This window comes from Erinaceus europaeus, chromosome 7, assembly GCF_950295315.1.
Source record: "Erinaceus europaeus chromosome 7, mEriEur2.1, whole genome shotgun sequence".
Taxonomy (NCBI): Eukaryota; Metazoa; Chordata; class Mammalia; order Eulipotyphla; family Erinaceidae; genus Erinaceus; species Erinaceus europaeus.
Window position 1 is genome coordinate 37,918,113 of NC_080168.1, and position 26,694 is coordinate 37,944,806.

Consider the following 26,694-nt stretch of genomic DNA (forward strand, 5'->3'; position numbering starts at 1 on the left):
CTTAGCATCCCCTTACATTTTTTATCCTTATATTGGGGGTCAGTGCGATTTGTTGATACAAGGTGTCTGCAGAACACTCTCATCCCCACTCAGCTCCTTTCCCAGCACCAAGCACCAGGACCCCAATACCCTCACTCCTCCTCACTCCCTCTTAATGTCTCCTTTCCACCACATCCTGAAACTCTGCTACTTCCTTGTCCCCTGACACTGAAGTGACAGCCCCTGTGCCCTATCCTTTAAGCTGCCCTCCATCTCCACCAGCCCTGAATGACCTCAATTCTCACAGGAGCTCTGTCTACCTTGAGACTCCTGAATCAGGGTGCTGAGCCCTTTTGGAGGACAGACTCCTCCGCAATGCTCTGTGAGTGCTGACATCAGCACGAGCCCCTGTATCTCACCTGCCCAGTGACAAACTGCCCTGCAGGTCTGCTGTGTTGCAGTTCTTCTGTGGAGGAGGGCAGCCCAGAAGAGGAGAACATCCCAGTGGTGCCTCATGGCCACATCCAGTTTTTCAGCCCTGGCAAATTCCAGAAGGGTAGGAGGTGGCAGAAAAGGCAACTGATCTTATATTCCAACATGCTGCTCATCTCCAACACAAAGTATGTACCTGCTCCTGACCCAAAATCTGCCTCTTCTCTGCTGCCCTGAGGACAGAAGAGGTCGCTTTTCTGCAGTGTTTCTGTCTGCACTGGGCAGGCAGCAGAAAGGAAGCAGGGAGACTAGACAGGGGCCCAAGTCCTGGGGAAGGGCAGCCAGGGTGGAGAGGCTGAAGGAAAGATGCAAAGACAGGGGCCGGCAAGGCCCCAGCCTGGAGGACCCTCTCATGGCCTGCTCTTCCTTCACATGTCTACCCTTCCAGCTCAGCCTGAGGGAGGGAAACAGGATAAATCACAGCCAGTTCCTGCTGCCTGGGACTCACAGACACTCACACTGAGTTTCTGCTGTGTTTGCTTTCACAGCCTGCACATGGTGACAGGGACCTGGGACTGAGGAAGTGATTCATTAATTGACTGAACTTATTCTGTGTGTGGCCGGCCACTCTGGATCCCACCTTCCTTCCCCGGCTGTTGGGGAGACGGAGGTCAGAGCAGCCCCCTCAGTGTCCTGGGGTAGCTCCGTATGCTGAGAGCAAAGTGCTCAGAGAGACAAGCAGTCAGTGGGGCAATTCACTTATTGAAAGAAAAGGCAGGCAAATATACCCATAACTCAGGGGGAAGGTTGAGGTAACCATTAACACAAACATAGAGCAACACAATGCACAGTCACATTTTGACCTACAGACTGATCACGAGTAAAAGATTACCATTCAAGGTTTGGTCACAAGCTTTACAATGTACATTTTTCTGGAGGTAGATTGGGATCAGACCCGCTCGGGCCTCATGGAAACTATGGCCTAGACTTTCCCGAGCAATGGGTAGAGCCCTCAACAATTCTGTGTGACAGGAGGCAAAGAATTCAGTGCGTGGACAACACTGTTGAACCAAGTTCTCCTCAAATTTCTCTTTAAGTACCTGAGAGACAGAGAAGGAGATGGGGAAGGGAACAGAGAGAAGAGACACCCAATGACAGCTCCACCACCCATGGAGTTAGTTCCCTTTGCCTCTTGCATGGTCTCTCCCCTTGGGACTGGTGTGCTCTCCACACATGCAGCCTCAGGTTGACGTGAAGGTGGGGTCAGTATTCAAGCAGTTTTGATCATGTTTTCCCAGAATCTAATGAAAGAAATATAAGTACAACATCATGAAAGCACATTTTAAATAAGGTTGAAAGATATGAAAAGCTCTTCAGAACTGAGACTGAGGACCCAGGTGGTGGTGCAAAGGTTCAACATATATATTACATTTGCAAGGACCCAGGTACAATTCCCATTGCCCACCTCCAGGGGAAGAAGTTTCATGAGAGGAGAATCAGGGCTACACACCTCTCTCCTCAGTCTCCACACCCTCCCTATTTCCCTCTGTTTTATCAAATTAAAAGGGGGGGGGTGGTGGGTGATAGAGCACCCTGTTAAACACACATAGTGCGAACCACAAAGACTGGCACAAGGATCCCAGTTTGAGCCCCAGCTCCCCACCTGTAGGGGAGTCACTTGACAAGTGGTGAAGCAGGTCTGCAAGTGTCTATCTTTCAATCCACCCCCCAAGTCTTCCCCTCCCTCTCAGTTTCTCTCAATCCTATCCAGCAACAGCAACAGCAGCAAAAGTAGCTGCCAGGAGCAGTGGATTTTTAGAGCAGGCGTCAAGCCACAGCTATAACCTTGAAGGCAAAAAAAAAAAGGGGGGTGGGGTAGGGAATGATCAGTCAGCACACAGCCCTCAGGCCCCAGCTCTCCCTCTGTTGTGCACCCACAGCTGAGCTCAAAGGGGAAAGGGCCACAGATACACTTAGTCTGAAGAACTCACAGGAGGCTAGAAATGGACCTACCCTATATGATCCTGCAATTCCTCTCCTAGGGATTTATCATAAAGAACAAAACACACCCATCCAGAAAGATCTGTGTACACCTATGTTCATAGCAGCACAATTTATAATAGCCAAAGCCTGGAAGCAACTCAGGTGTCCAACAACAGATGAGTGGCTGAGCAAGTTGTGGTTTATATACACAATGTAATGTCATCTCTTAAAAATAGTGATTTCACTGTTTTCAGCCAGTCTTGGATGGAGCTTGAAGAAATCATGTGAAGTGAAATAAGTCAAAAACAGAAAGATGAATATGGGATGATCTCACTCTCAGGCAGAAGTTTAACAAGATCAGGAGAGAAAACACAAGTAGAACCTGAACTGGAGTTGGTGTACTCCACCAAAGTAAAAGATTCTGGGGTGAAGGGGGAGGGGTGTACAGGTCCTAGAAAAAGATGACAGAGGACCTAGTGGGGGTTGTATTATGTGGAAAATTGAGAAATGTTATGCATGTACAAACTATTGTAGTTACTGTCGACTGTAAAACATCAATCCCCCAACAAAAAAATTAAGTAAAAGAAATACACTAACCATCTCCTCAGGAGAAACCCAGCTGCTCCCAGATCGCTGGGATGCAAGCTAACAGTGCTGTGCTCTGCTCCCTCTCCGAGTCACTTCAGAATCAAGTACCCGGTGCCCCTGCTGGACATGTGGGTGGAACCCAACAAACAGGAGGAAAGCCTCAAGAGCCCACACATCGCTGTTCTTGGGCTGGGCTGACCGCAGCTTTGTGGTCTCTTTTTCAGTAAGCCTGGCCCTGTCTCCTCATGACCCTCAGGAGGAGCACAGATCCATCTGAGGGTCTATTAGTCACACATGCTCTGATCCCCACAAGGACAGCTTTGTGCTCTCGATTGTCCCCCAATGTCTCTGATTCAGGCAAACACATGGAGCTACTAAGCCCTCTGCAGGTGGGGACCAGGCACTTGAACCCAGATCCTTGTGCATGGTAACATGTGCAGTTAACCACCAGCACCACATGACCCCCAACCCAATTTCTCCTCTGTTTAGAAGATTTCCTTGCCAACCCAGCAAACTGTCAAAGAGCAGGGCCCATCACCACCCAGTGACCAGGACACGCCTCCTGGCTCACACAGTCCCATCAATAACAATCAATGGTGATGTTTACACTGGCCAGCACTCACAATGTTTGTGTGAATTTTGTGCATTTTCACTTTCTTTCTCCCCCTCTCTTGAATTTCAGAATAGTTGAGAAGATGGAGCAATGGTACAACAAGCTTTCTGAATATGTCCTTATTTCACATTTGTCAAGAATAAGCCTTTCTGGCTGGGTGGTGGCACAAAGGATTGAACACACAAGTCCTCATGTACAGTGTGGGGGGGGGGGCATTGCAAGCCTGGAAGCAGCCAAGGAGGGGTCCCCCATATGTCTCCCCCTCTCTACCCCCCTCCTCTCTCAATTTCTCTCATGTTCTATCAAATAAAGTAAAAAGGAAGAAATGGTCACTGCCACTGGGGGTTCATACTGCCTACACCAATCCCTGGTGGTACTAAATTAAAACAGAAAACAGAATACCGTGTGTGTGTGTGTGTGTGTGTGTGTGTGTGTGTGTGCGTGTGTGTGTGTGTGTGTGTGTGTGTGTTATTAAATAGCTACTTTTAAAGTCTTTCAATTTATTTGACAAATTTTTGAATTTTTTTTTTTGCCTCCAGGTTTATTGCCAGGGCTCAGTGCCTGCACCACGAATCTACTGCTCCTGGAGACCATTTTTTCCCCTTTTTTGTTGCCCTTGTTTTTTTTTTATTGTTGTGGTTATTATTATTGTTGTTGCTGCTGTTGTAGGATAGGACAGAGAGAAATGGAGAGAGAAGGGGAAGACAGAGAGGGGGAGAGAGAGACACCTGCAGACCTGCTTCACCACCTGTGAAGTGACTCCCCTGCAGGTGGGGAACCAGGGGCTTGAACCAGGATCCTTATGCTGGTCCTTGTGCTTTGCACCATGTGCGCTTAACCTGCTGCGCTACCGCCCAACTCCCAAGTTTCTGAATTTTTATGCATCATTTATGGGGGCTAGGGAGTGGTGCACTGGTTGAGCACACATGTTATAATGTTCAAGGACCCAGGTTCAAGCCCCCAGTCCCCTACTTGAAGGAGAAAACTTTGCAAGGGTTGAAGCAGGGCTGAAGGTATCTCTCTGTTTCTTTCCCTATCTCCTATCCTCTCGATTTCTGGCTATTTCTGCCCAATAAATATAAATAATCAAAATCATATATGTTTATATCATAGGGATAGTTGTGTTTTTTTTCTTTTTCTTCACCAGAGTTATCACTGGACCTCAAAACTGCATTATGAATCCACCACTCCCTGGTGGTTATTTTTCCTCTTTTTTTTTCCTTTCTCTTTTCTATTTTGCTTTTGATAAGACGGAGAGAAACTGAGAGAGGAGAAAGTGAAAGAGTGGGAGAAAGAAAGATAGACACCTGCAGACCTACTTCACCTCTCATGAAGCTTCCCCATTACAGACAGATAGGGAGCGAGGGTTCAATCCTGGGCTCTTGCACTTGGTAGGGTGTGTGCCTAACCTGCTGCACCACCTCCTAGCCCTCTTTTTATATTTCTTCATTTTCATAATTTGAACATCTGCATCATGTCAGGGTTGGCCTTCACTCTGCAGCATTGATGACATTTTCCTGCTTCTTCATACATACACCAGGCAATGCTTCTCAAGTGGGGGGAAAGATTTTTTTTCAAAACATTTGATTACTTACTCAAATTACTTACTCAACTGGGAGTTACCTGTGTGTATATCCCAAGACTAAAGAGCAAGCAGGAAGAAATTCACATATCCTTGTCAACACACGTCTGAACATGCACTGAAAATCCAAGGATTCACTAAAATCTAGTGTCGATTCTAAACCACAGTCACCCCCAAGGGTCAAGTAGCTTTGATACTGGACACAGGGTTCTCTCTCTCTGGAGAAACAGAGCTGCTATGAAATGTGTTCTTCCACTGCTCACTCCAAAGGCTTATTATGACCCTGACTTCTTTATCTCCCAGAACTCTGAGGGAGCCAATCAGGGGTCTGTGAGTTCCAGGATGGAAGAAACCACAGAGCCACCTGCAGGTGAGTATCAGTGCAAGCTAAGAAGAGGCTGACTGGAGTGAGACATTAACTGCAAAGGCTCAGGGTAAATTGTTTCCTGCTTAGCTTCAATACCTTCTGACAGAGAAAAGTGCAGGCAATAGGCCTCCATGCATTCAACAGTGACCAGCTCTGTAACAGGCTCTAATGACAGTCCTTGCTTCTCTACTTCTCTGTGGCAGATTGAGCTGCTCTGTAGAGCTCTTCCTCATAAGGAATTCATTGCTTTCCAGGCACAGGAATGTATTAGAGCATCTTCGTCTTTACTTTGTCAATTCTTTGCTTGGGCACATGCTAGGGTAGGGTCTCCTGTCAGATTCATGGACATAAGAGACACAGAGACACAGCCTTCTTTGCACAGAAGGTCCAGAAGGCCTGTGTGTCATCTTCTACAGTGAGGTGAGTCTCTTCATGGTCAGCCTGGACCTAGATTGAGGTTTTTCTCCATCTAGGTAGCAAACATCTGCATGAACATGAAGTGGGCCAAATGCCAGCCACTGAAGGGCTTCTACTAGAAGCAGATTATTCCCTCAGCCTCGCATGTGGAGACCAGCAGGGGAGAGGGGACCTCCTGGGTTCCTCTATATGCCTTGTTCCAGGTCATATCTTCCTTCCTGAAACAAGCTCATGACACTGAAAATCAATCCCATGGGGGAGGGGAGGCAAGGCTGTCAGGGACCCAGTAGCCCCCCAGAAGCCATGCACATCTCCTAGGAAAACACAGCTAGTTCCTTTGCCATGCTGTGGGTACATCCTGTGGTCATGTTGGGCTCATCACGACCACCTCAGCCTGATCCTATGCTTGGATTTTTCTCCATACAGACTGTGAATATCACCATGAAAATGGAATGGCTCCACTGCTGGTGACTGAGGACCAGTCACAGAAACAGGAAGTCTCTGGCTTGGCTTCCAGCCACCAGGAGTCCTTCCTTTTGGAGCAGCTATTTGAGGACACCCCAGGTTAATTCCTCCTCAAGCCCAGACCCCAGGTCAGGGCCAGCAAAGGACAGGGAAATTGAACACTTTGCTACAAGTGCCACCTCTCTGGCCATTTAACCCCTCCTGAAAACAAGCTCATGAAAACCAGCCTCACTAGAGAAATGGGACCAGAGTATACACCAGAACTAATAGTGACCCAGCATGATAACTTCTAGTTCCAAGTTTCTAGAAACCTCTTCAGTCCTCAAATAAAAAGCCAAGTCCAGTTATACACCTTCAAATTCAATAAAAAGTAGGGAGTCCTTATCGCACCAAAGTAAAAGACTCTGGGGTGAGTGGGTGGAGGGAATACAGGTCCAAGAAGGATGACAGAGGACCTGGTGGGGGTTGTATTGTTATATGGGAAACTGGGGAATGTTATGCATGTACAAACTATTGTATTTACTGTTGAATGTAAAACATTAATTCCCCAATAGGGAAATTTAAAAAATAAAATAAAATAAACACACTTGGAATTGCCTTCCAGAAAAAAAAAGTAGGGAGTCCTATCTCAAATCCTCAAATGTTTTCCTGCTGATATGGAGGAATAATCTCCTAGACTTAAGACTGGGTTTGCTTTCTCCATCTGTCCCTCTACAGTGGTTTCAGTTAGGAAGTGGACCCTCGGCCCCTTGCTTCTCGAAGTCCTTCATCCTCTCACTGCCTCTGCTCTGCTCCCTAGGGCCCCTCCTTTGTCCATTGCTAAACCCACTGCTATGTTCACAGGTCTCTGCACTGGGGGTGACTCTACCTTGACCCTGGGCAGCTCTGTTGACAGAGCCCACTACAAGAGAATCTTGGTGGCTGTGAACCAGAAGGGTGACACTGTCACCGCCCTCCATGATGTGGAAAGAATCAGAGCTCCGTGTTCAACTATCTGCATGGGGGGACCCCTCATGGCTGCCTCTGCTGGACTTCACTGCCTCTGAGCTCAGGATTGAATACCTGATGGTCTGTGGGGACAGGGCCACCCACAGGTATCACTCTATAACTATGCCCTGGGCCACCCCATCATCCCCGTGAACCTGGCAGTGGAGGATATCATGGACTGTGTCTATCTGGTCCACCAGAAGGAGAAGGCCACCAGCACGCAGCTCTCCTGCATCATGGCCGTGCTGTGCACCAGCAACCACACAGAGCTTAACAAGGAAGAGAGGGAGGAGTGAGGCCCTCCAACCTGGTCCCCTGTTCCTGCTAGAGGTAGGCACCTTCTTCCTGACTGATGCCAGTGGTACAAAAGTGAACAGGCTCCTGGACACACCTCATCTACACCATCAGTCTGGGTGAGCCTAGGCCATGAGAGATTAATTCTAGCAACTAGTCTGTGTGAGACACAAGGTGTTCTGGTTGATTAAAACAGGACAAGAGAATCACATCCCAACAATGGCATGACTTTACTCATTCTTCTGGCAGCACAGTCTGGGTGGAGGCTGCAGAATTTTGATGTATTGAGAGGAAAGATTTCTACTACATGCTGACTAGGTTTTAATATATTTAACTCTTTTGATAATAATTTACCTAATGGCTAGAGACAAATTAAGATGAGAGGGAGAGACAGAGGGGGAGAAAAGGGGAGACATCTACAGCTCTGCTTTCCAGCTCCTGAAGCTTCCCCCCTGCAGGTGGGGACAGGTGCGAGAACCCAGGTCCTTGCTCACTATGGCATGTATGCTCACCAGGTGGGCTCAGCAGGTGGGCACCCTTCATGTATTCATCTCCTTGGAGAAATTCTCTCTTTGGAATAACTCATTTAATTCTTCAGGAATCAAGAGGAAGCTAGTATATGAGAATGTGATTTGACTAAGACAGCTCTCTGTTTTTCATTTCAGGCATGACAATAAGACACCCTCCTAATTTCAAGCTGGGAGAGTGACACCTACAGAAAGGCACAGTGATGAGCCATCTCAGGCCTCTGTGAGTGGGGTCCAGACAGCCCCCTGCCTACACCCTGCTCAGCTGATAAGGGCTCAGGGCTCCTCTCAGAACCTTACTGGGGGCTCCCCCGGCAAGTCTGCAATCAGTGAGGTCACCTGGGTATCTGCTGGGATGCCTACAGCCAGCCTTCCCCTTTCTAGAACTGATGCTTTCTTTCCCCTGTTAGTTTATGATATCCAATTGAGAGCAATTATTTTCCTAATCCTTTGCAGGATTTTGAGTTAGTCCTCAGTCCTGCCATCTATGTATAAACTTCCTGGTGGAAGACATGAAGCCCTCTAAGACAGTTCTTTTAAACTTTTTCTCTAGTGGGGCCACAATGAAAAATGTCAACATTCCACATCCAGCTCATTTCATTTGAGTCATCTTCCTTGATCCACTACATCCTGGTTTGAGGATCTTTTCACAGAAATCTCTCTCTTATTCCTTTCATAGTATGTATGTAGTTATATAGTCTTTTACTGTATTTTCTTGTTTATTGATATAATAAATATCACTCCCTGACTCTGTGCCTTATATGACGCCTCTTTTTAGTCAGGGCTCAGATGAGCCCTTGGTGGGCTTATTCTGGCAGCTCTGCATCAGCTGAGGTCACATGTGTCTGCAGGCAGCAAACAGCTCAACTGGAGCTACTTTCTGTGTGTTGCCTGTTCCCCAATCCTCCACAGGGTGACACCTAGCTTTTTCAGTGCTGGAAGAATGACTCCTACAGCCAGACAGGCACTGAGGTCTCTGCCTGCTTCCCATTTGTCAATGTCCCGTGGGCCACAGCAAGTACATGGCTGAATCTGGAGTCAGCCCAGGAGGAGACAACAGCAGAGATTAAAGATGGCACACTTCCAACTTCTGGATGGCTGTTACTGTGATCAGCACACTTCACAGCAAAGCTCAAGCTGACACCTCTACTACACTAGGCCCTCAGCTACTAGCCTTTTACTCCTTAGCCAAGCACTTCCCAGACAGATGCCAAATGTGGGGACAAATGGTCATAGAATGACTCATTCTGCTGACACTGGCATCTGCGCACCACATGCAGGTCAGAAGGTCACAGGTCAAAACTGGCATCCTGGGAAAATGAAGGTCACTGTCCAAACTGACTGCCCTTTCTCTTTTTAGGAAAACATAATACTACACTGTCTACTAAGAACTTCAGAAAATATAACACCTAATGTTCTTTCAAAAAGAAGTGACATTTTTAAACAAGCAAGTATACATTTTCCAAAATAAAAAGTACAAATTTTCTAAAAATCAGAGTATGCTTTTGTCAAAATTAAAAAAATTAAAACCTGTGTACACTATTACCACACCTGAAAATTATAAAAGTTTAAACTGAGTTCCAAATCACTGAGCACAGGAGGTTTTTTTTTATATTTTTCAAAAGTGACCCACTTTTTGCTAAGTTGATTCTACTTATAAATACAATCAACATTATAGTTTCTTTTGCATCCCCCTGATAATAACATAACAAGTGTAATATTTTTATGTATGTATTGACTACCTGTACTTTTTCTGTACCCTATTCATAATATTTGAAATCCTCTAAACGCCAATGTGTCATTTTCTTCTCGATGTTTAATTGTTGTTAATGATATGCCTTCTTCTCATTAGTTACAGGACTCTATCATCATTATCAGCTGTCTTTATTTTTAATTATTTATTTTATTTATATATCACCTATTTATATATCATTCATGTTTTTATTATTAGCTACAGGACTTTAACATCATTAACAGCTGTCTTTATTTTATTTATTCATTTTGGATGGATGTAGAAACAAAGAAAGATGAAGAACTCAGGTACAGAACTGTTCTACTATTTGTAAAACTTGCCCCCCCCTCCGCCTCATGGGTGGGAACTGGGTTTGGAGCCCAGGTCACCAACATGGCAACTTAAGTGCTCTACTGAGTGACACACAAACTGCCCACTTTCCTCAATTTTTAAGAACTTCACATAGTCTTAAATATTCAGATTGTCTCCAGGCATGTCACTCATCTAACTTCCTTATCTTCCATTGTCCCCACTAGGGAGACAGCATAATGGTTCTATATGTAAAAGGCTCTCATTCCTGAGGCTCTGAAGTCCCAGGTTCAATTTTCAGCTCCACCATAACCCGGCATAACTACAACTCCTGCCTTTCTCTCTGCAAAGCAGTGGCTTAAGAGCTAGAAATATAGAGTGAGGGCAGGATTTTGCGGGTCAGTGGTTGAAAAAGCACACAGCACACATCAAGGAGAGGCAAGAAGGAGAACAGCAGATCACATATAAGCTGGAGCAGGCTACAGCAAGGACACACACATACCAGATCCTGAGCTGAGTAGCTGTGTGAGTTCCAATTCTCCCTTTGTACCACCCCCTCACTCCCTCGCTCCAGAAGATGATCTCAAAAGAAATAACATTCACATAATTGGCCTACCAGAGGAAGAAAGAGAAGAAAGGGAAGTAAATATCCTAGAGGAAAACTTCCCAGCCCTAAACAAGAGAAAGGACATTAAGATTCAAGAGGCCCAGAGAGTCCCAAAAAGAATCAACCCAGACCTGAAGACACTAAGGAACATCATAGTAACAACTGAAAGAAGTAAGGATAAAGAAAGGAACTAGGAATACAAAAGGAGACCACCTGGAACTGAAACAAGACAGGACTAGAATGACTACAAAAACCCACCAAATCACTGGTGAGTGTAAACACGTGGCTAGTGACAGAGCGGAGCCTAGGAAGAGACTAAGTGGCTGGTAACAGTCTGGCGGTTTATCAATTGAGACACCACCTCCAGTCTGTTCCACCAATAAGGCGACAGCTGAAGGGAGGAGATGACTCCCCAGAGACTCACCAAGTGCAACTCTGAGTCTCCATTGCTACTGCCCTCAGAATCTGCAGCAGCGGCAGGGAGGCTCACTGGGGGACAGAGATCTATGCAGGAAACTCAGGAGAAGACCTATACCTCAGTGGCATAGCTGTAGGGCTGTGAAAGTCTCTTTGCATAACCACGGGACTATCTCTGCCACACCCTGCCTTATCTCTTGGTCAGGAGTCAGTGATTAAGCTAAGAAGCCTACTTATAATTTAGAAGCCCTCAGGCTCCCATAGCCTACAGAGAAGGAAAAAAAAAAAAAAGAGGCTTTTAAATCACGGAGCTCCAACTCAGGGATTAAAAGACTACTGAAACAACTGTTAACTTCCACCACTGTGGACCCTTTAATAACCTTACTGAGACACAAGTCAATCCAGGAAATAGTGATCAGTAATTTTAAAAGTACTAAGAGAGGGAACTCATAACATAATATATAAAATGGGTAAACCAACAAGAAGAAATACTGGAGAAATTAACCTGGACAACAGTCCAGCAAAAAGCCCCCCAAAGGGTGAAGCACAAAATAACGAGTTCAACATCCAAACATTAGCTAAAGAAATAATCACAGGAGTGAGTAAAGAGTTTTAAAGAATTGTAGTCAGAAATACAGGAACAACAAATGAGACTCTGGAAGAAAACACTAACTATCTCAAGGTTATTAGAGAGCTGAAAGCTGAAATAGCTGAGCTAAGAAAACAAGTAGCTGGACAAGCTAAAACAGGATCAGAACAGGGAAACAAAATAGATGAATTCCAGAAAACAGTAGAGGGCAGAGAGAACAGAATCAATGAGGCTGAAGACAGAATTAGCAAGATTGAGGATGAATTAGAGACAACTAAAAAAGAAGTAAGAGATCTCAAAAAGAGATTAAGAGATGCTGAAAACAACAACAGAGACCTATGGGATGACTTCAAAAGAAACAATATACGCATTATTGGCATACCAGGGGAAGAAAGAGAAGGAAAGGAAGAAAGCATTCTCCAGGCCATAATAGCTGAAAATTTCTCTAGTCTAGAAAACATCAAAGACATAAAGATTCAAGATGCCCAGAGGTCCCAAACAGAATTAACACAGACTTAAAGACACCAAGACACATCATATTTAGAATGGAAAGGAATAAGGATAAAGAAAGGATCCTCAAGGCTGCAAGAGAAAAACAAAGAGTCACCTACAGAGGAAAACCCATAAGATTAGCAGCAGACTTCTCGACACAAACAATACAGGCCAGAAGAGAATGGCAAGATATCAATCAAGTTCTCAATGAGAAAGGCTTTCAACCTTTCTCAGACTACTGTATCCTGCTAGACTGTCATTCAGACTAGATGGAGGCATCAAAACTGTCTCAGACAAGCAATAGTTGAAGAAATCAACTATCACCAAGCCTGCCCTGAAAGAAGTTCTGAAAGGTTTTCTATAAACAGTCAGACCATTATAAATATGCCATCTATCAGAACACACTAAAACGCTACAAGAATGGCGTTAAAATACCTTCAATCTTTGATATCAATAAATGTCAATGGCCTGAATTCACCTATTAAAAGGCACAGAGTAGAAAGATGGATCAGAAAATACAACTGAACAATATGCTGTCTACAGGAAACCCACCTAACTCAACAAGACAAACACAGACTTAAAGTGAAAGGATGGAAAACTATCATATGAGCCAATGGCCCACAAAAAAAGGCAGGAACAGCTATTCTCATATCTGACATGATAGACCAAAGAGGACTTAACAATCATTAACATCTATGCACCCAATGAGAAGCCATCTAAATACATCAAACTTCTACTGAAAGAGCTACAGCAATATATTAACAGCAACACAGTCATAGTAGGGGACTTCAACACCCCACTCTCTCCACTTGACAGATCATCCAGGCAGAAAATCCATAAAGACATAAGGGAGCTAAATGAAGAGATAGATAAACTAGAACTATTGGACATTTTCAGAGTCATTCATCCCAAGAAACTGGAATACACATTTTACTCAAATCCACATGGCTCATTCTCAGGGACAGACCATCTGTTAGGCCACAAAGACAGCATCAGCAAATTCAAGAGCATTGAAATCATCCTAAGCATCTTCTCAGACCACAGTGGGATTAACCTAACACTTAACAATCAACAAAAGATTAGTAACAGTCCCAAAATGTGGAATCTCAACACTACACTTCTTAACAACTTCTGGGTCAAAGAGGAAATCAAGGAAGAAATCAAAATGTTTCGAGAGTTCAATGAAAATAAAGACACAAGCTATCAAAATATTTGGGACACAGCTAAGGCAGTACTAAAAGGGAAGTTCATAGCTATACAAGCACACATTAGGAAACAAGAAAAAGCACAAATAAACAGCCTGATTGCACATCTTAAAGACCTAGAAGAAGAAGAACAAAGGAACCCTAAAGCAACCAGAACAGAAATCACTAAAGTTAGGGCAGAAATAAATAACATTGAGAATAAGAAAACCATACAAAAGATCAACGAAAGTAAATGTTGGTTCTTCAAAAGAGTAAGCAAAATCGACAAACCTTTAGCCAGACTCACAAAACAAAAAAGGGAGAAGACCCAAATAAATCAGATAGTAAATGAAAGAGGAGATATCACAACAGACACTGCAGAAATTCAACATATCATGCGAGGCTTCTATGAACAACTATATGCCACCAAGCTAGAGAACCTGGAAGAAATGGACGATTTCCTAGATACCTACCAACTTCCAAAACTAAGTAAAGAGGAAGTGGATAACATGAACAGGCCCATCACAGCTAATGAAATTGAAACAGTTATCAAAAATCTCCCCAAAAATAAAAGTCCTGGGCCAGATGGTTTTACAAATGAATTCTACAAAACCTTCAAAGAAGAACTAATACCTCTACTTTTAAAAGTCTTCCAGAAGATTGAAAACACTGGAATACTCCCTGCCAGCTTCTATGAAGCTAACATCACTCTGATACCAAAAGCAGACAGGGACACAACCAAAAAAAACTACAGACCAATATCTCTGATGAACATAGATACTAAAATAATGAACAAAATTCTAGCCAACTGGATACAGCAGTATATTAAAAAGATTGTTCATCATGACCAAGTGGGGTTTATCCCAGGCATGCAAGGTTGGTTTAATATATGTAAATCAATCAATGTGATCCACCACATGAACAAAAGCAAGACCAAAAACCACATGGTCATATCAATAGATGCAGAGAAAGCCTTTGACAAAATCCAACATCCCTTTATGATCAAAACACTACAAAAAATGGGAATAGATGGAAAATTCCTGAAGATAGTGGAGTCTATATATAGCAAGCCTACAGCAAACATCATACTCAATGGTGAAAAACTGGAAGCATTTCCACTCAGATCCGGTACTAGACAGGGCTGCCCACTATCACCATTACTATTCAACATAGTATTGTGTTGGTATGCTTGTAGTTCTGCTTCTGGGATCCCTTCTGTTACATTGCTTGACGTTGTGGTCTATTTATAGGGTCATTCTGTTATATTGGTTTGGTCTCACTCCCCCTGCCTCTGGGAGATTTTAGTCTAGTCCTTGCTAGTTGGCACTCTCTCCCTTCTCCCTGCCCCCTATCCTAGATACTTCCTGGGTTCTGGACGTGGCTGCCACCGGAGGACAGAGATGGAGGAGCCCATTGTGTTGTGATTAGTTTGTTGGACTGCTTGCCCACTTGTGAATAAAGATTAAACTGCGTTCTCAGCTCAGCCACGAGTTTCTGGTCGTCTATGTCTCCCGCCTGTGAAGCCAGCCCAGCGAAAACAACATATAGCGCCACAATGTGGGACCTGACCTGCCCATCCCCCAGATAAAGTGAAGACGTTTGGCTACCTATCCACTATGGGCTGCTTTTCTACTTGTGAAGAGGTTTCCAAAGGCCTCTGCCCTTTCTTCATGAGACTGTTTCTGTTTCTGGAACATTTCGTTGTGGGCCACACTCTGGTTTCTGCTCGCTGCTGCCCACAGGATCCGGCTTGCTGCCGCAGAGCGAGGGGCAGGACTCGGAGACATGCTGCCACCACTGGCACAGCTGCCGCAGCCTCGTGAGCCAGGAGCAGGGTAGCAGGCATGGCGGGCAGGGCTGCAGCCCATCCTGGCCCCCGCCCTGGCACGCCTCGGCCCACGCCTTCTACACAGCCAGCCCGCCCACCCTCCTGCTATGAAGTCTGGGCAGATCCTGGACCACCCAGAGACCATGGGCTCCCTGCCAGGACTGGGCCCCCTGTCAAGATCCCCAAATCAGCTCTGAAGGCAGAGGAGCTATAATACGCAGACATACGTACAGTGATGGCACCCTGCAATTCCTAGAAGTGAAGTTGCCCAAGAAGCCACCGCCGGACAACACAGCCCCCAAACAACTAAGACAGTACAGATCTAAATTCGTGTTTAAAATGACGTGTCTTCGTAACAAAAGTTTTCTCCTTGCGTATTGAAGACCACGTATATGTGTGTGTTTGCAGTTTGGTAAACATTAACTTTAAGGTTAAAAATGTAAATTTAAGGCTACATTCTTACCAGGCAAAGTTAAATGAAAAAGGTTTTCAACATAATTCTCATAAAGGTAAAATTAACTTACATTTAAAGTCTTAGGTAAAAATTAGTTAAAAATCAATATATTTTAACTAAATTGGTCTGAAAAACCTGCGCACACCTAGGGTGTGTCTCCATCTTGTATGAGTGTAACAAAGGGTAAAAAAAAAAAAAAAAAGACGTTGTTGATATGTGAAGCTCTCAAATACCTTCTCAATTAGGAACGGTGGACTGCACAATGGTTATGCTAATGATTCTCATGCCTGAGGTTTTTTACCATGGTTCTTCTGTTTACCTTTCCACATTTTATTGTTTAAACTTTAAACAACCTTAAAATCATACTAAAAAAGACTTCCAATTATAATAGTTATTCAATTGTGGTAAACTTTTAACCTGCTACAAGTTTTGTTTCATATGTAAGTAAACTGCAGCTGTCAAGTTCTCTACGGAAAAGCGGAATTCCAGCAGCTGACCTTCCTCATGCAACTTTCCACCCCTTGGCATTCTTCCGTGGACATCTGCTTTGGACTGGCACTTCTATCAGACTCAAGATACACCTCTTGGGCATTTTACACAACTTTATAGCAGCTTCCCATTATGCTGCTGGGTTTCTCAAAGACTGACTGCAGCCAGCTGCCTTCGGACTCTATAGGACATATACCCCCTTACTAGGTAATGCCCACAGAGTCAGGAAACGCCTGTCGAGGCAAGAAATGCCCACAGAGCCAGGAAATGTCCTTTAGCTTGATAAAGCCTTGCCCACAGAGGCAAGAAACGCCCCCCTCAGGCCTTCCCTTGGCATGACACTGGTTCTTGTTGCTCACTTACTTGTTCCTCCATGTTTGTGCCAGTTTTTTTTTTAAATGCCTGTACAATATAGGTTTCCATTCACCCCACACTCCTGATACTATGGTCAATTGGTTAAAAAGACACGGGGGAATTGTTGGTATGCTTCTAGTTCTGCTTCTGGGATCCCTTCTGTTACATTGCTTGACATTGTGGTCTATTTACATGGTCATTCTGTTACATTGGTTTGGTCTCACTCCCCCTGCCTCAGGGAGATTTTGGTTTAGTCTTTGCCTTTTTGTGCTTCTTGCTTCTCCCCACCCCATATTTCTGGGTACTTCCTTGGTTCCGGACTCTGCAGCCGGAGGAGAGAGATGGAGGAGCCCATTGTGTGGTGATTATTTTGTTGGACTGTTTGCCCGGTCATGAATAAAGATTAAACTGCGTTCTCAGCTCAGCCATGAGTTTCTGGTCATCTCTGTCTCCCGCCAGTGAAGCCAGACCGGCAAAAACAACAGTGTTGGAAGTTCTTGCCATAGCAATCAGGCAGGAGCAAGGAATTAAAGGCATACATATTGGAAGAGAAGAAGTCAAACTTTCCCTATTTGCAGATGACATGATAGTATACACAGAAAAACCTAAGGAATCCAGCAAGAAGCTTTTGGAAATCATCAGGCAATACAGTAAGGTGTCAGGCTACAAAATTAACATTCAAATGCCAGTGGCATTCTTCTATGCAAACACTAAGCTAGAAAAATTGAAATCCAGAAATCAATTCCTTTTACTATAGCAACAAAAACAATAAAATATTAGTAAACCTAAGAGCAAACCTAACCAAAGAAGTGAAAGACTTGTATACTGATAATTATGAGTCATTACTCAAAGAAATTGAAAGAGACACAAATAAGTGGAAAGATATTCCATGTTCATGGGTTGGAAAAATTAACATCATCAAAATGAATATACTACCCAGAGCCATATAAAAATTTAATGCTATCCCCATCAAGATCCCAACCACATTTTTTAGGAGAATAGAACAAATACTACAAATGTTTATCTGGAACCAGAAAAGACCTAGAATTGCCAAAACAATCTTGAGAAAAAAGAACAGAAATGGAGGCATCACACCCCCAGATCTCAAACTGTATTATAGGGCCACTGTCATCAAAACTGCTAGGTACTGGAACATGAATAGACACACTGACCAGTGGAATAGAATTGAGAGCTCAGAAATGAGCCCCCACACCTATGGACATCTAATCTTTGACAAAGGGGCCCAGACTATTACATGGGGAAAGCAGAGTCTCTTCAACAAATGGTGTTGGAAACAATGGGTTGAAACATGCAGAAGAATGAAACTGAACCACTGTATTTCACCAAATACAAAAGTAAATTCCAAGTGGATCAAGGACTTAGATGTTAGACCACAAACTATCAGGTACTTAGAAGAAAATATTGGCAGAACTCTTCCACATAAATTTTAAAGACATCTTCAATGAAATGAATCCAATTACAAGGAAGACTAAGGAAAGTATAAACCAATGTGAAGCATAGCAACAATTCCCCCTTTTCTTTTTAACTAATTGAGCATAGTATCAGGAGTGTAGGGTGAATAGAAACCTATATCGTACAGGCATTTTTAAAAAAGAAACTGGCATAAACATGGAGGAACATGTAAGTGAGCAACAAGAACTAGTGTGCTGCCAAGGGAAGGCCTGAGGGGGGGCGTTTTTGCCTCTGTGGGCAAGACTTTATCACCTAAAAAAATTTCCTGCCTCTGGGGGCTTCTTTTGCCTCTGAGGGGCGTTACTTGCCTCGACGGGCATTATTTGGCATGGGGGTAGGGGTATGGCCTAGAGTCCCAAGGCAGCTGGCTGCAGTCAGTCTTTGAGAAACCCAGCAGCATGAAGGGAAGCTGCTAGTTTCGTGCAAAGTGTCCAAGAGGTGTACCAGTGAGTCCGATAGAAGTGCCAGTCCAAAGCAGATGTCCACTGAAGAATTGCTGGGGGGAGGGGGTGAATTGTTGCATGAGGAAGGTCAGCCGTTGGAATTCCACTTTTTTGTAGAGAACTTGACCACTGCAATTAACTTACTATGAAACAAAACTTGTAGCAGGTTAGAAGTTTACCACAATTGATAACTCTATTACAATTGGAAGTCTTTTTTAGTATGATTTTAAGGTTGTTTAAAGTATAAACAATAAAATGTGGAAAGGTAAACAGAGAACCATGGGGAAAAAAAAGCCTCAGGCATAAGAATCATTAGCATAACCATTGTGCTATCTACCCCACCCATATTTGAACACACACATAAACATGGTTTTCAAATACACAAGGATAAAAACTTTTGTTACGAAGACATGTCATTTTAAACACAAATTTAGATCTGTACTGTCTAGTTGTTTGGGGGTGCGTTGTCCGGAGGTGGCTTCTTGCCCAACTTCAGCTCCAGGAATTGTAGGTTGTGATCTCTGGACAAATCTCTGTGTATTCTAGCTCTTCTGACTTCAGAGCCGAGTTGGGGATCTCGGCCAGGGGGCCCAGTTTCGGCAGGGAGCCCGCGGTTTCCAGGTGGTCCGGTATCTGCTCAGACTTCATAGCAGGAGGGCGGGCGGGCCAGCAGTGCAGAAGGCAAGGGCCGAGGTGCCCCGGGGTGGCGGCCAGGATAGGCTGCAGCCCTGCCCGCCATGCCTGCTGCCCTGCTCTCAGCAGCCGAGCAGCATGGGGGGAGCCCACGCCCAATGCCCGCGCCACGTGGCGGAAAGCCGGCTCATGCGGGCTGGCGTTGGGCGAAAACCAGAGTGGTCCAGAGATAAATGTTCCAGAAACAGCGAAACAGTCTTGTGAAGAAAGGGCAGAGGCCTTTGGAGATCTCTTCACAAGCAGAAGAGAAGGCCATAGTGCATAGGTAGCCAAATTGTCACTTATCTGGGGGATGGGCAGGTCACGTCCCACGCTGTAGATGCCATATGTTGTTATCACCGGGCTGGCTTCTCGGGTGGGTAACAGAGATGACCAGAGACACACGGCTGAGCTGAGAACACAGTTTAATCTTTATTCACAAGCGGGCAAACATGTGCTCTTCTGTCTTTCTCCTCTTGCGGCAGAGAGGGACTCCTAAACTAATCACCACACAGATCTGTCCTGCATCCTTCTCCTCCGGTGGCTGTGGCAGGAACCCAGGAGGTACATAGGGTAGGGGGTGGGGAGAAGGGAGTAGCGTGAAAACTAGCAAGGGCCAAACCAAATCTCCCTGCGGGGGATAGCGAGACCAAACCAAGTGAAGCACAGCAACACTGAACCACTCTATTTCACCAAATACAAAAGTAAATTCCAGGTGGATCAAGGACTTGACTATTAGGCCAGAAACTATCAGATACTTAGAGGAAAATATTCACAGAACTCTTTTCCGCATAAATTTTAAAGACATTTTCAATGAAACAAATCCAATTACAAAGAAGACTAAGGCAAGCATAAACCTATGGGACTACATCAAATTAAAAAGTTTCTGCACAGCAAAAGAAACCACTACTGAAACCAAGAGACCCCTCACAGAATGAGAGAATATCTTTACATGCCATACATCAGATAAGAGTTTAATAACCAATATATAAAGAGCTTGCCAAACTCAACAACAAGACAACAAATAACCCCATCCAAAAATGGGGGGAGGACATGGACAGATTATTCACCACAGAAGAAATCCATAAGGCTGAGAAACACATGAAAAAATGCTCCAAGTCTCTGATTGTCAGAGAAATGCAAATCAAGACAACAATGAGATACCACTTCACTCCTGTGAAGATGTCATACATCAAAAAAGGTAACAGCAGCAAATGCTGGAGAGATTGTGGGGTCAAAGGAACCCTCCTGCAATGCTGGTAGGAATGTCAATTGGTCTAATCTATGTGGAGAAGAGTCTGGAGAACTCTCAGAAGGCTAGAAATGGGGAGTCAGGCAGAGGCACAGGTTAAGCACAGCAAAGTGCAGGTGGCACAAAGCACAAGGACCGGCATAAGGATCCCAATTCAAGCCCCCAGCTCCCCACCTGCAGGGGAGTGTCGCTTCACAAGCAGTGAAGTAGGTCTGCAGGTGTCTTATCTTTCCCTCTCTGTCTTCCCCTCCTCTCTACATTTCTCTCTGTCCTATCCAACAATGATGACAACAATAATCACTACAACAATAAAACAAGGGCAACAAAAGGGAATAAATAAAGGCTAGAAATGGACCTACCCTATGATCCTGCAATTCCTCTCCTGGGGATATATCCTAAGGAACCCAACACGCCCATCCAAAAAGATCTGTGTACACATATGTTCTTGGCAGCACAATTTGTAATAGCCAAAACCTGGAAGCAACCCAGGTGTCCAACAACAGATGAGTGGCGGAGCAAGTTGTTGTATATATACACAATGGAATATTACTCAGCTATTAAAAATGGTGGCTTCACTAGTTTCAACCGATCTTGGATGGACTTTGAAAAATTCATGTTAAGTTGAATAAGTCAGAAACAAAAGGATGAATATGGGATGATCTCACTCTCAGGCAAAAGTTGAAAAACAAGATCAGAAGAGAAAACACAAGTAGACCCTGAACTAGAATTGGCATATTGCACCAAAGTAAAAGACTCTGCGGTGGGTAGGGGGAAGAATACAAGTCCAAAAAGGATGAGAGGACCTAGTGGGGGTTGTATTGTTTTATGGGAAACTGGGAAATGTTATGCATGTACAAACTATTGTATTTACTGTTGAATGTAAAACATTAATTCCCCAATAAAGAAAAAAACTGAATTAAAAAATTGCTTTTTTTTCTTATTTCTTACAGCCGACAGTAAAATACAGTAGTTTGTACATGTGTAACATTTCTACACAACAACAAAGCCCCACTAGGTCCTCCTCTGCCAGGAACTGAAACCCACCCACCCCCAGTCTTTTGTTCAGGTTTTACTTGTGTTTTCTCTTCTGATCTTGTTTTCCAAATCTGCCTGTCAGTGAGATCATCCCATACTCATACTTCTCTTTCTGACTTACATCACTCAATATGATTCCTTCAAGCTCCATCCAAGATGGGGTGAAGATGAAATCACCATTTTTAATAGCTGAGTAGTATTCCATGGTGTATATATACAACAACTTGCTCAGCCACTTATCTGTTGTTGGACACCTGGGCTGCTTCCAGGTTTTGGCTATTACAAAGTGTGCTGCTAAGAACATATGTGTACACAGATCTTTTTTGGATGGGTGTTCTGGGTTCCTTAGGATATATCCCCAGTAGAGGAATTGTAGGGGCAAAGGGTAGGTCCATTTCTTGGTGTTTTTTTGTTGGGTTTTTTTTCGTATTTTTATTTATTTATTATTGGGATGCATTGGATCGACCTTCTCGTGGTGCATCCCGTGAGTACCCATTCATTGGGGAAACTGACGATCCTTCCTAGCCGACTGAATCCACATGGATCCCAGTCACTTTCAAAGCCAGCAACAAGAAGCTCCTGACAGCTTTCAACCTGACGCTGTTGACTGGCTACGGAAGAAGGGCAAACGCTAGAAGAAGATTTATTTATTATTGGATAGAGACTGAGAGATATCGAGAGGGGAGATAGAGTGAAAAAGACAGAGACACCTGCAGCCCTGCTTCACCACTCCAGAAGCTTTTCCCCTGCAGGTGGGGAGTCGGGGCTTGAATCTGGGTTCATGTGCGCTGTAGTGTTAGAGCTTATCCCGGTGCACCACCGCCTGGCCCAGGGTAGGTCCATTTCTAGCCTTCTGAGAGTTCTCCAGACTGCTCTCCACTTGGTCAAATTTTGCTTTTCGTCAGAAACAAAGGCTTGGGCATAAGAAAGATTGGCAATAGTAACTCAGATCCACTTTAAATGAGGGAAAGGGGGCATGCAAAGAAAATCAGTTCTAAGGACTCTGAACAGTGAGTCTCGGCTGCAGGCACCGAGAGCCGAGGAAGCCCATGTGGGAACAAGTCTGGGGACTGGGGCGGCATTTACCACACACTGTCTTTGCCTGCAGAGTTATCGCTGGGGCCTGGGGCCTGCACTCGACATCCACTGCTCCTGGAGGCGATTTTTCCCCATTTTTGTTGCCCTTGTTATTATAGCTGTTGTTGGATAAGACAGAGGGGGAGAAGCGACTCCCCTGCAGGTGTGGAGCCAGGGGCCCGAACCCGGATCCTCCTGCTGGTCCTTGCACTTTGCGCCAAGTGCGCTTAACCCGCTGCGCCACCACCTGGCTGTTCTCTCCTACCCCAAGGCGGGCTGACTCGCTGGGGCTGGGCTGGCTGCTGCGGCCCTTCCTACGTTCGAGCCCTGCCCAGCAGCCCGCCGCGAGAGCCGTCGCGGGGAAGCGTGGGCCTGCGGACCTCGGCCTCCCGCACACTTTCCGCAGGCGGCTCCTCCTAGGCCGCGAGGCCCCCCGGGGCATGTCGGGGCGCTCACCGAGGGAAGGACCCACTGCGCCGCAGCTGCGACGGGCGCCGCTCAGAGCCCCGGGCCGGCTCTCCGCACTCGGTGCGGCCGGGCACCGCTCCTCGCGGAGGGCTGGGCTGCGGCACCGCTCCTGCAGCCGGACAGACGGACGGGACAGCCGCGCCCACCCTGCGCTCCGCACACGCGGCCCCGACTGGCCGCCCCGCCCAGCTCCCGCCGCCAGCCTCGGGCTCCAGGTTCGAGCGTGCGCCCTGCCGCCGCGTCTGCGGGCTGGCCGCCAGGGGGCGGCGTCTCGGCCGGGAGTCGCGGTCCAGCCGGTGGGAGCCAGGTGCCGCGCGCCCGCCGTCGGGTCTCCGTTCCTCCTCCCCGAGCTGTGAGGACCGGGCCGGCCAGGGAAATGGAGAGCGAGGTGGAGGCGGTGAGTGCGGGCCCGCCGGCCGGTGTGCGGGGAGCGGGCGACCTGGGGGCGGTGCGGGGCGTCGCGAGCGCACCGCTGGCCGCGGGGTCCAGGCGGGGGAGACCGCGGCGGCCGCGGGATGCGAGTGGCAGCGGCGGCCCGCGCCGAGGGCGACTTTCCCGCCGAAACTGGGCTGTGCCGCGTCTTTGACGCTAGCTCCAGCGGGACTCCAGCCCAGCCGCTCATGGCGAGGGGGTGGGGGGCGCGGGGCGGCTCCCGCTACTGGCGCGTTGAGGTGTGGCTGGTGGGTGCGGCCGGAAGGCCTGGGGGCTGTGCAGGCCCTGCGGTGGCCGAGCCGGGCCTGGGGTGGGGGAGGGGCTGGGCGGGGTGGCGTTGCCGGGCAACGTGCCACGCGCTCCGCTAGCAGCCAATCAGCGCGTGGGGCGCGCAGCGTGGGGGCTGCTGGCGCACGAGGCCGGCGTCCCGCTCGGTGCCGTTGAGGGTTCCCGCCACTGCTGCTGGCGGGTTTGCGGAACAAAATTTCTCGCTGGCTGGCCTTCTTTTCCCTCCCGCACTTTGGTGGGGAGGGGGTGGACCCTCGCGTCCCCGCACAAGTTCACGATGACCCAAGAGACCCCGAGGACTTGGTGGCGGCGGCCATGTCCCCCGGCGCGTCGACGTGCTGGCCCCGTAGGAGAAGGAGTTCTGAGGCGGCGACCGCGACGGTTAGCGCCCAGGGGTGGCGGGGGGTGTGGGGTGCGGGGCGGGGGTGCGGGACGAGGGCTGAGGGGTTGCGGGGGCGGGGGTTGAGGGGCGGCGGGACGGGAGCTGCAGGGACGGGGGCTGAGGGGCGGCGGGACGGGGGGCTGTGGGGACGGGGGGGTGAGGGGCGCGGGACGGGACGGGGGCTGAGGGGCGCGGGACGGCGCCGCACCGGGCCGCCCTTCCTGGTGTGTGCGCCGGAGCCAGAGCTGCTCTCACGTGGCGCCTCGCTATCTGCCGCTCTAGGTTTGCTGCTTGCGCGGTATTTCTCTTTCTCTCTCTCCCCCTTTCTCTCCCTCTCTTTTTCTCCTCTCTTTCTCCCTCTCTCTCTCCAGAGCCCTGCTCAGCTCTGGCTTATGGTGCTGTGGGGCTTGAACCCGGGACCCCGGAGCCCCACCCGATAGTCTGCAGTCCTGGCGCTCGCGTCCCACCCGGAGCTTTTTGCAGGGTTTTGCAGCCTTAGACGGCGGGCGCGGGCCTGGAGGAGACCCGGCGCCATCTTTCTCTCCGGCCCCCTGCTGCGAAGGCAGCTCTTGAGTAACAGCGTCTAGCAGACTGACAGACGGACAGACGAACAGACACTATCCTAAGCAGCGGGCCGGGTGAGAGCGGTCACAGACGCTGGAGCCCACCAGCATTGAAGCCTGCATTGGTTCTGAGAAAGGGCCTTTGTTGTGTTTTCTCACTTTGTAGCTTCTGGAGATCAGAAATGAAGCGCGCTGACCACTTCTGCTCATGTCTTTCCTCTTTGGAAAACAGTAGAGCTTTTATTTAAACAAGTTTGAGGATAAATGAGTGTGCCCAATGAACCTTTTTGTTTTTAAGTCTTTTCCTGGAGACTGTTTTATGTCAATTTTGCCAAATTGGTAATTTGTATTTTTTATTTTTTTAATTATCTTTATTTATTGGATAGAGACAGCCAGAAGTCAAGAGGGAAAGGGGAGGGAGAGAGACAAAGAGACACCTGCAGCCCTGCCTCACCACTCACAGAGCTTTCCCCCAGCAGGTGGGGACCAGGTCCTTGCACGCTGTAACAACCAGGTGCCACCGCCTGGCCCCCAAATAGGTGATATCTACATGCTAGATGAATCAGAAAAAAATTACTGCAAGACCTATTTTTTTTATCTCTAGTAATACAACCACGGTTGAAAAATAAAACTAAGCATCCCAGAACCACCAAGTCTGTGTACCATGACCTACAAATAAAGTGAATGAAGCTATGATAATTTCCATATCCCCAGAGAGGGTCTTTAATTGGAACCTATGCCATAATAGTCATGTGGTGGTGCACAGGGTTAAGCGCAGGAACCTGGTTGGAACCCCTGCTCCCACCTGCAGGGGGTCAGTTCACAGGCAGTAAAGCAGGTCTGCAGGTGTCTTTCTCTCCCCCTCTCTGTTTTCTGCTCCTCTCTCCATTTCTCTCTGTTCTATCCAGCAATAACAATGGAAAAAATAGCCACCAGGAGTAGTGCAGGCCATTTTTAGTGCAGGCAGAGCCCCAGTGATAACCCTAGAGGCAAAAGGAAAGGAGGCAAAAAAGAAGAATAATAATAAATGAAAGGAAAAAATACTGAAGTTATTAACGTAAGAATATGTATTGAGCTTTTTCTGGAATGCAAATTTGTGTCTATGAGCTGTAGATGCTTATTTTTATTATGTTAGTCCAGTCTTTAAACTGACCAGTACATTCAAAAATCTCAGCATTGGAGCACAGAACTTCATGCCTGAGATTCATAGACCCGGGGTTCAGTTCTGGCAATGCCACATGCCAGATCTGAGTAGTGTTCTGGCATTCTCTTTTTCACTCTTTCGTAAGATTAAATGTATCTTTTTAAATGTTTTAAAAATTATTAAATAAGCTTAAACTTGGCTTTAGGACTGAAAAGAGTCAACTCAAATGTCAGGGATTATTAACTTGCCAGTGCTGCTCAGACACTGGCCACCAGAAACATACTTGTAGTTTAATAAAGTTGACTTGTTGGATGTTTACAACATGGTAGAATATGCATCCTCTGTGGAACTCTGGGTGTGGGCATTGTGTGGAAATGTACCCCTCTTATCCTATAGTCTTTTCAATATTTCCACTTTATAAATAAAAAAGTAAAATAACAATAATAATATACATCTTCAAGCCTCCCAGTAAGTATTAGGGGAAAAAACTTATTCTAAGGTTTAGATTTGTAGTGAACAATTTAGAGATTTTAGGAAGAGCTTTAATATGGATATTGTTAGAAGGTAGGAGTTCTATGACTGAATTTCTTCTTTAGAAGGCAGGAAAAGTTGGGACCTGGTAGTGGCACACCCAGTGGAGTGCATCCGTTACCATGCATAAAGGACTCAGGTTCAAGCCACTGGTGGGGGGAGGGGGGAATTCAGGTGCAGTATTGCAGGTTTATCTTTTTCACTCCGTACCTCCATCTCTCTCTCCTCTCTCAAAATCTTTCTGC

The 26,694-nt window shown here is 46.4% G+C and overlaps 1 protein-coding gene and 1 long non-coding RNA gene across 7 annotated transcripts in view; one reads left to right on the top strand and one right to left on the bottom strand.

Annotated features, from left to right (window-relative positions):
- Positions 1-1,312: 1,312 nt before the first annotated feature.
- Positions 1,313-23,259, bottom strand: LOC132539269 (uncharacterized). Its single transcript, XR_009550533.1, has 2 exons — positions 23,098-23,259; positions 1,313-1,712 (listed from the first exon to the last, which is right to left on the bottom strand). It is a non-coding gene; the product is annotated as an uncharacterized LOC132539269 (long non-coding RNA).
- Positions 23,260-23,391: 132 nt separating this feature from the next.
- Positions 23,392-26,694, top strand: part of BOLL (boule homolog, RNA binding protein) — a 58,567-nt gene continuing 55,264 nt past the window's right edge. For 3 of the 6 annotated variants that reach the window (XM_060194219.1, XM_060194220.1, XM_060194223.1), the window contains exon 1: positions 24,006-24,210. In XM_060194219.1, the coding sequence (XP_060050202.1) occupies positions 24,145-24,210 (66 nt within the window). In that variant the 5' untranslated portion in view covers positions 24,006-24,144. Of the gene's footprint in view, positions 23,507-23,914; positions 24,211-26,694 lie in introns of those variants that run through there. The other 3 variants (XM_060194222.1, XM_060194221.1, XM_060194218.1) reach the window with 3 other exon arrangements.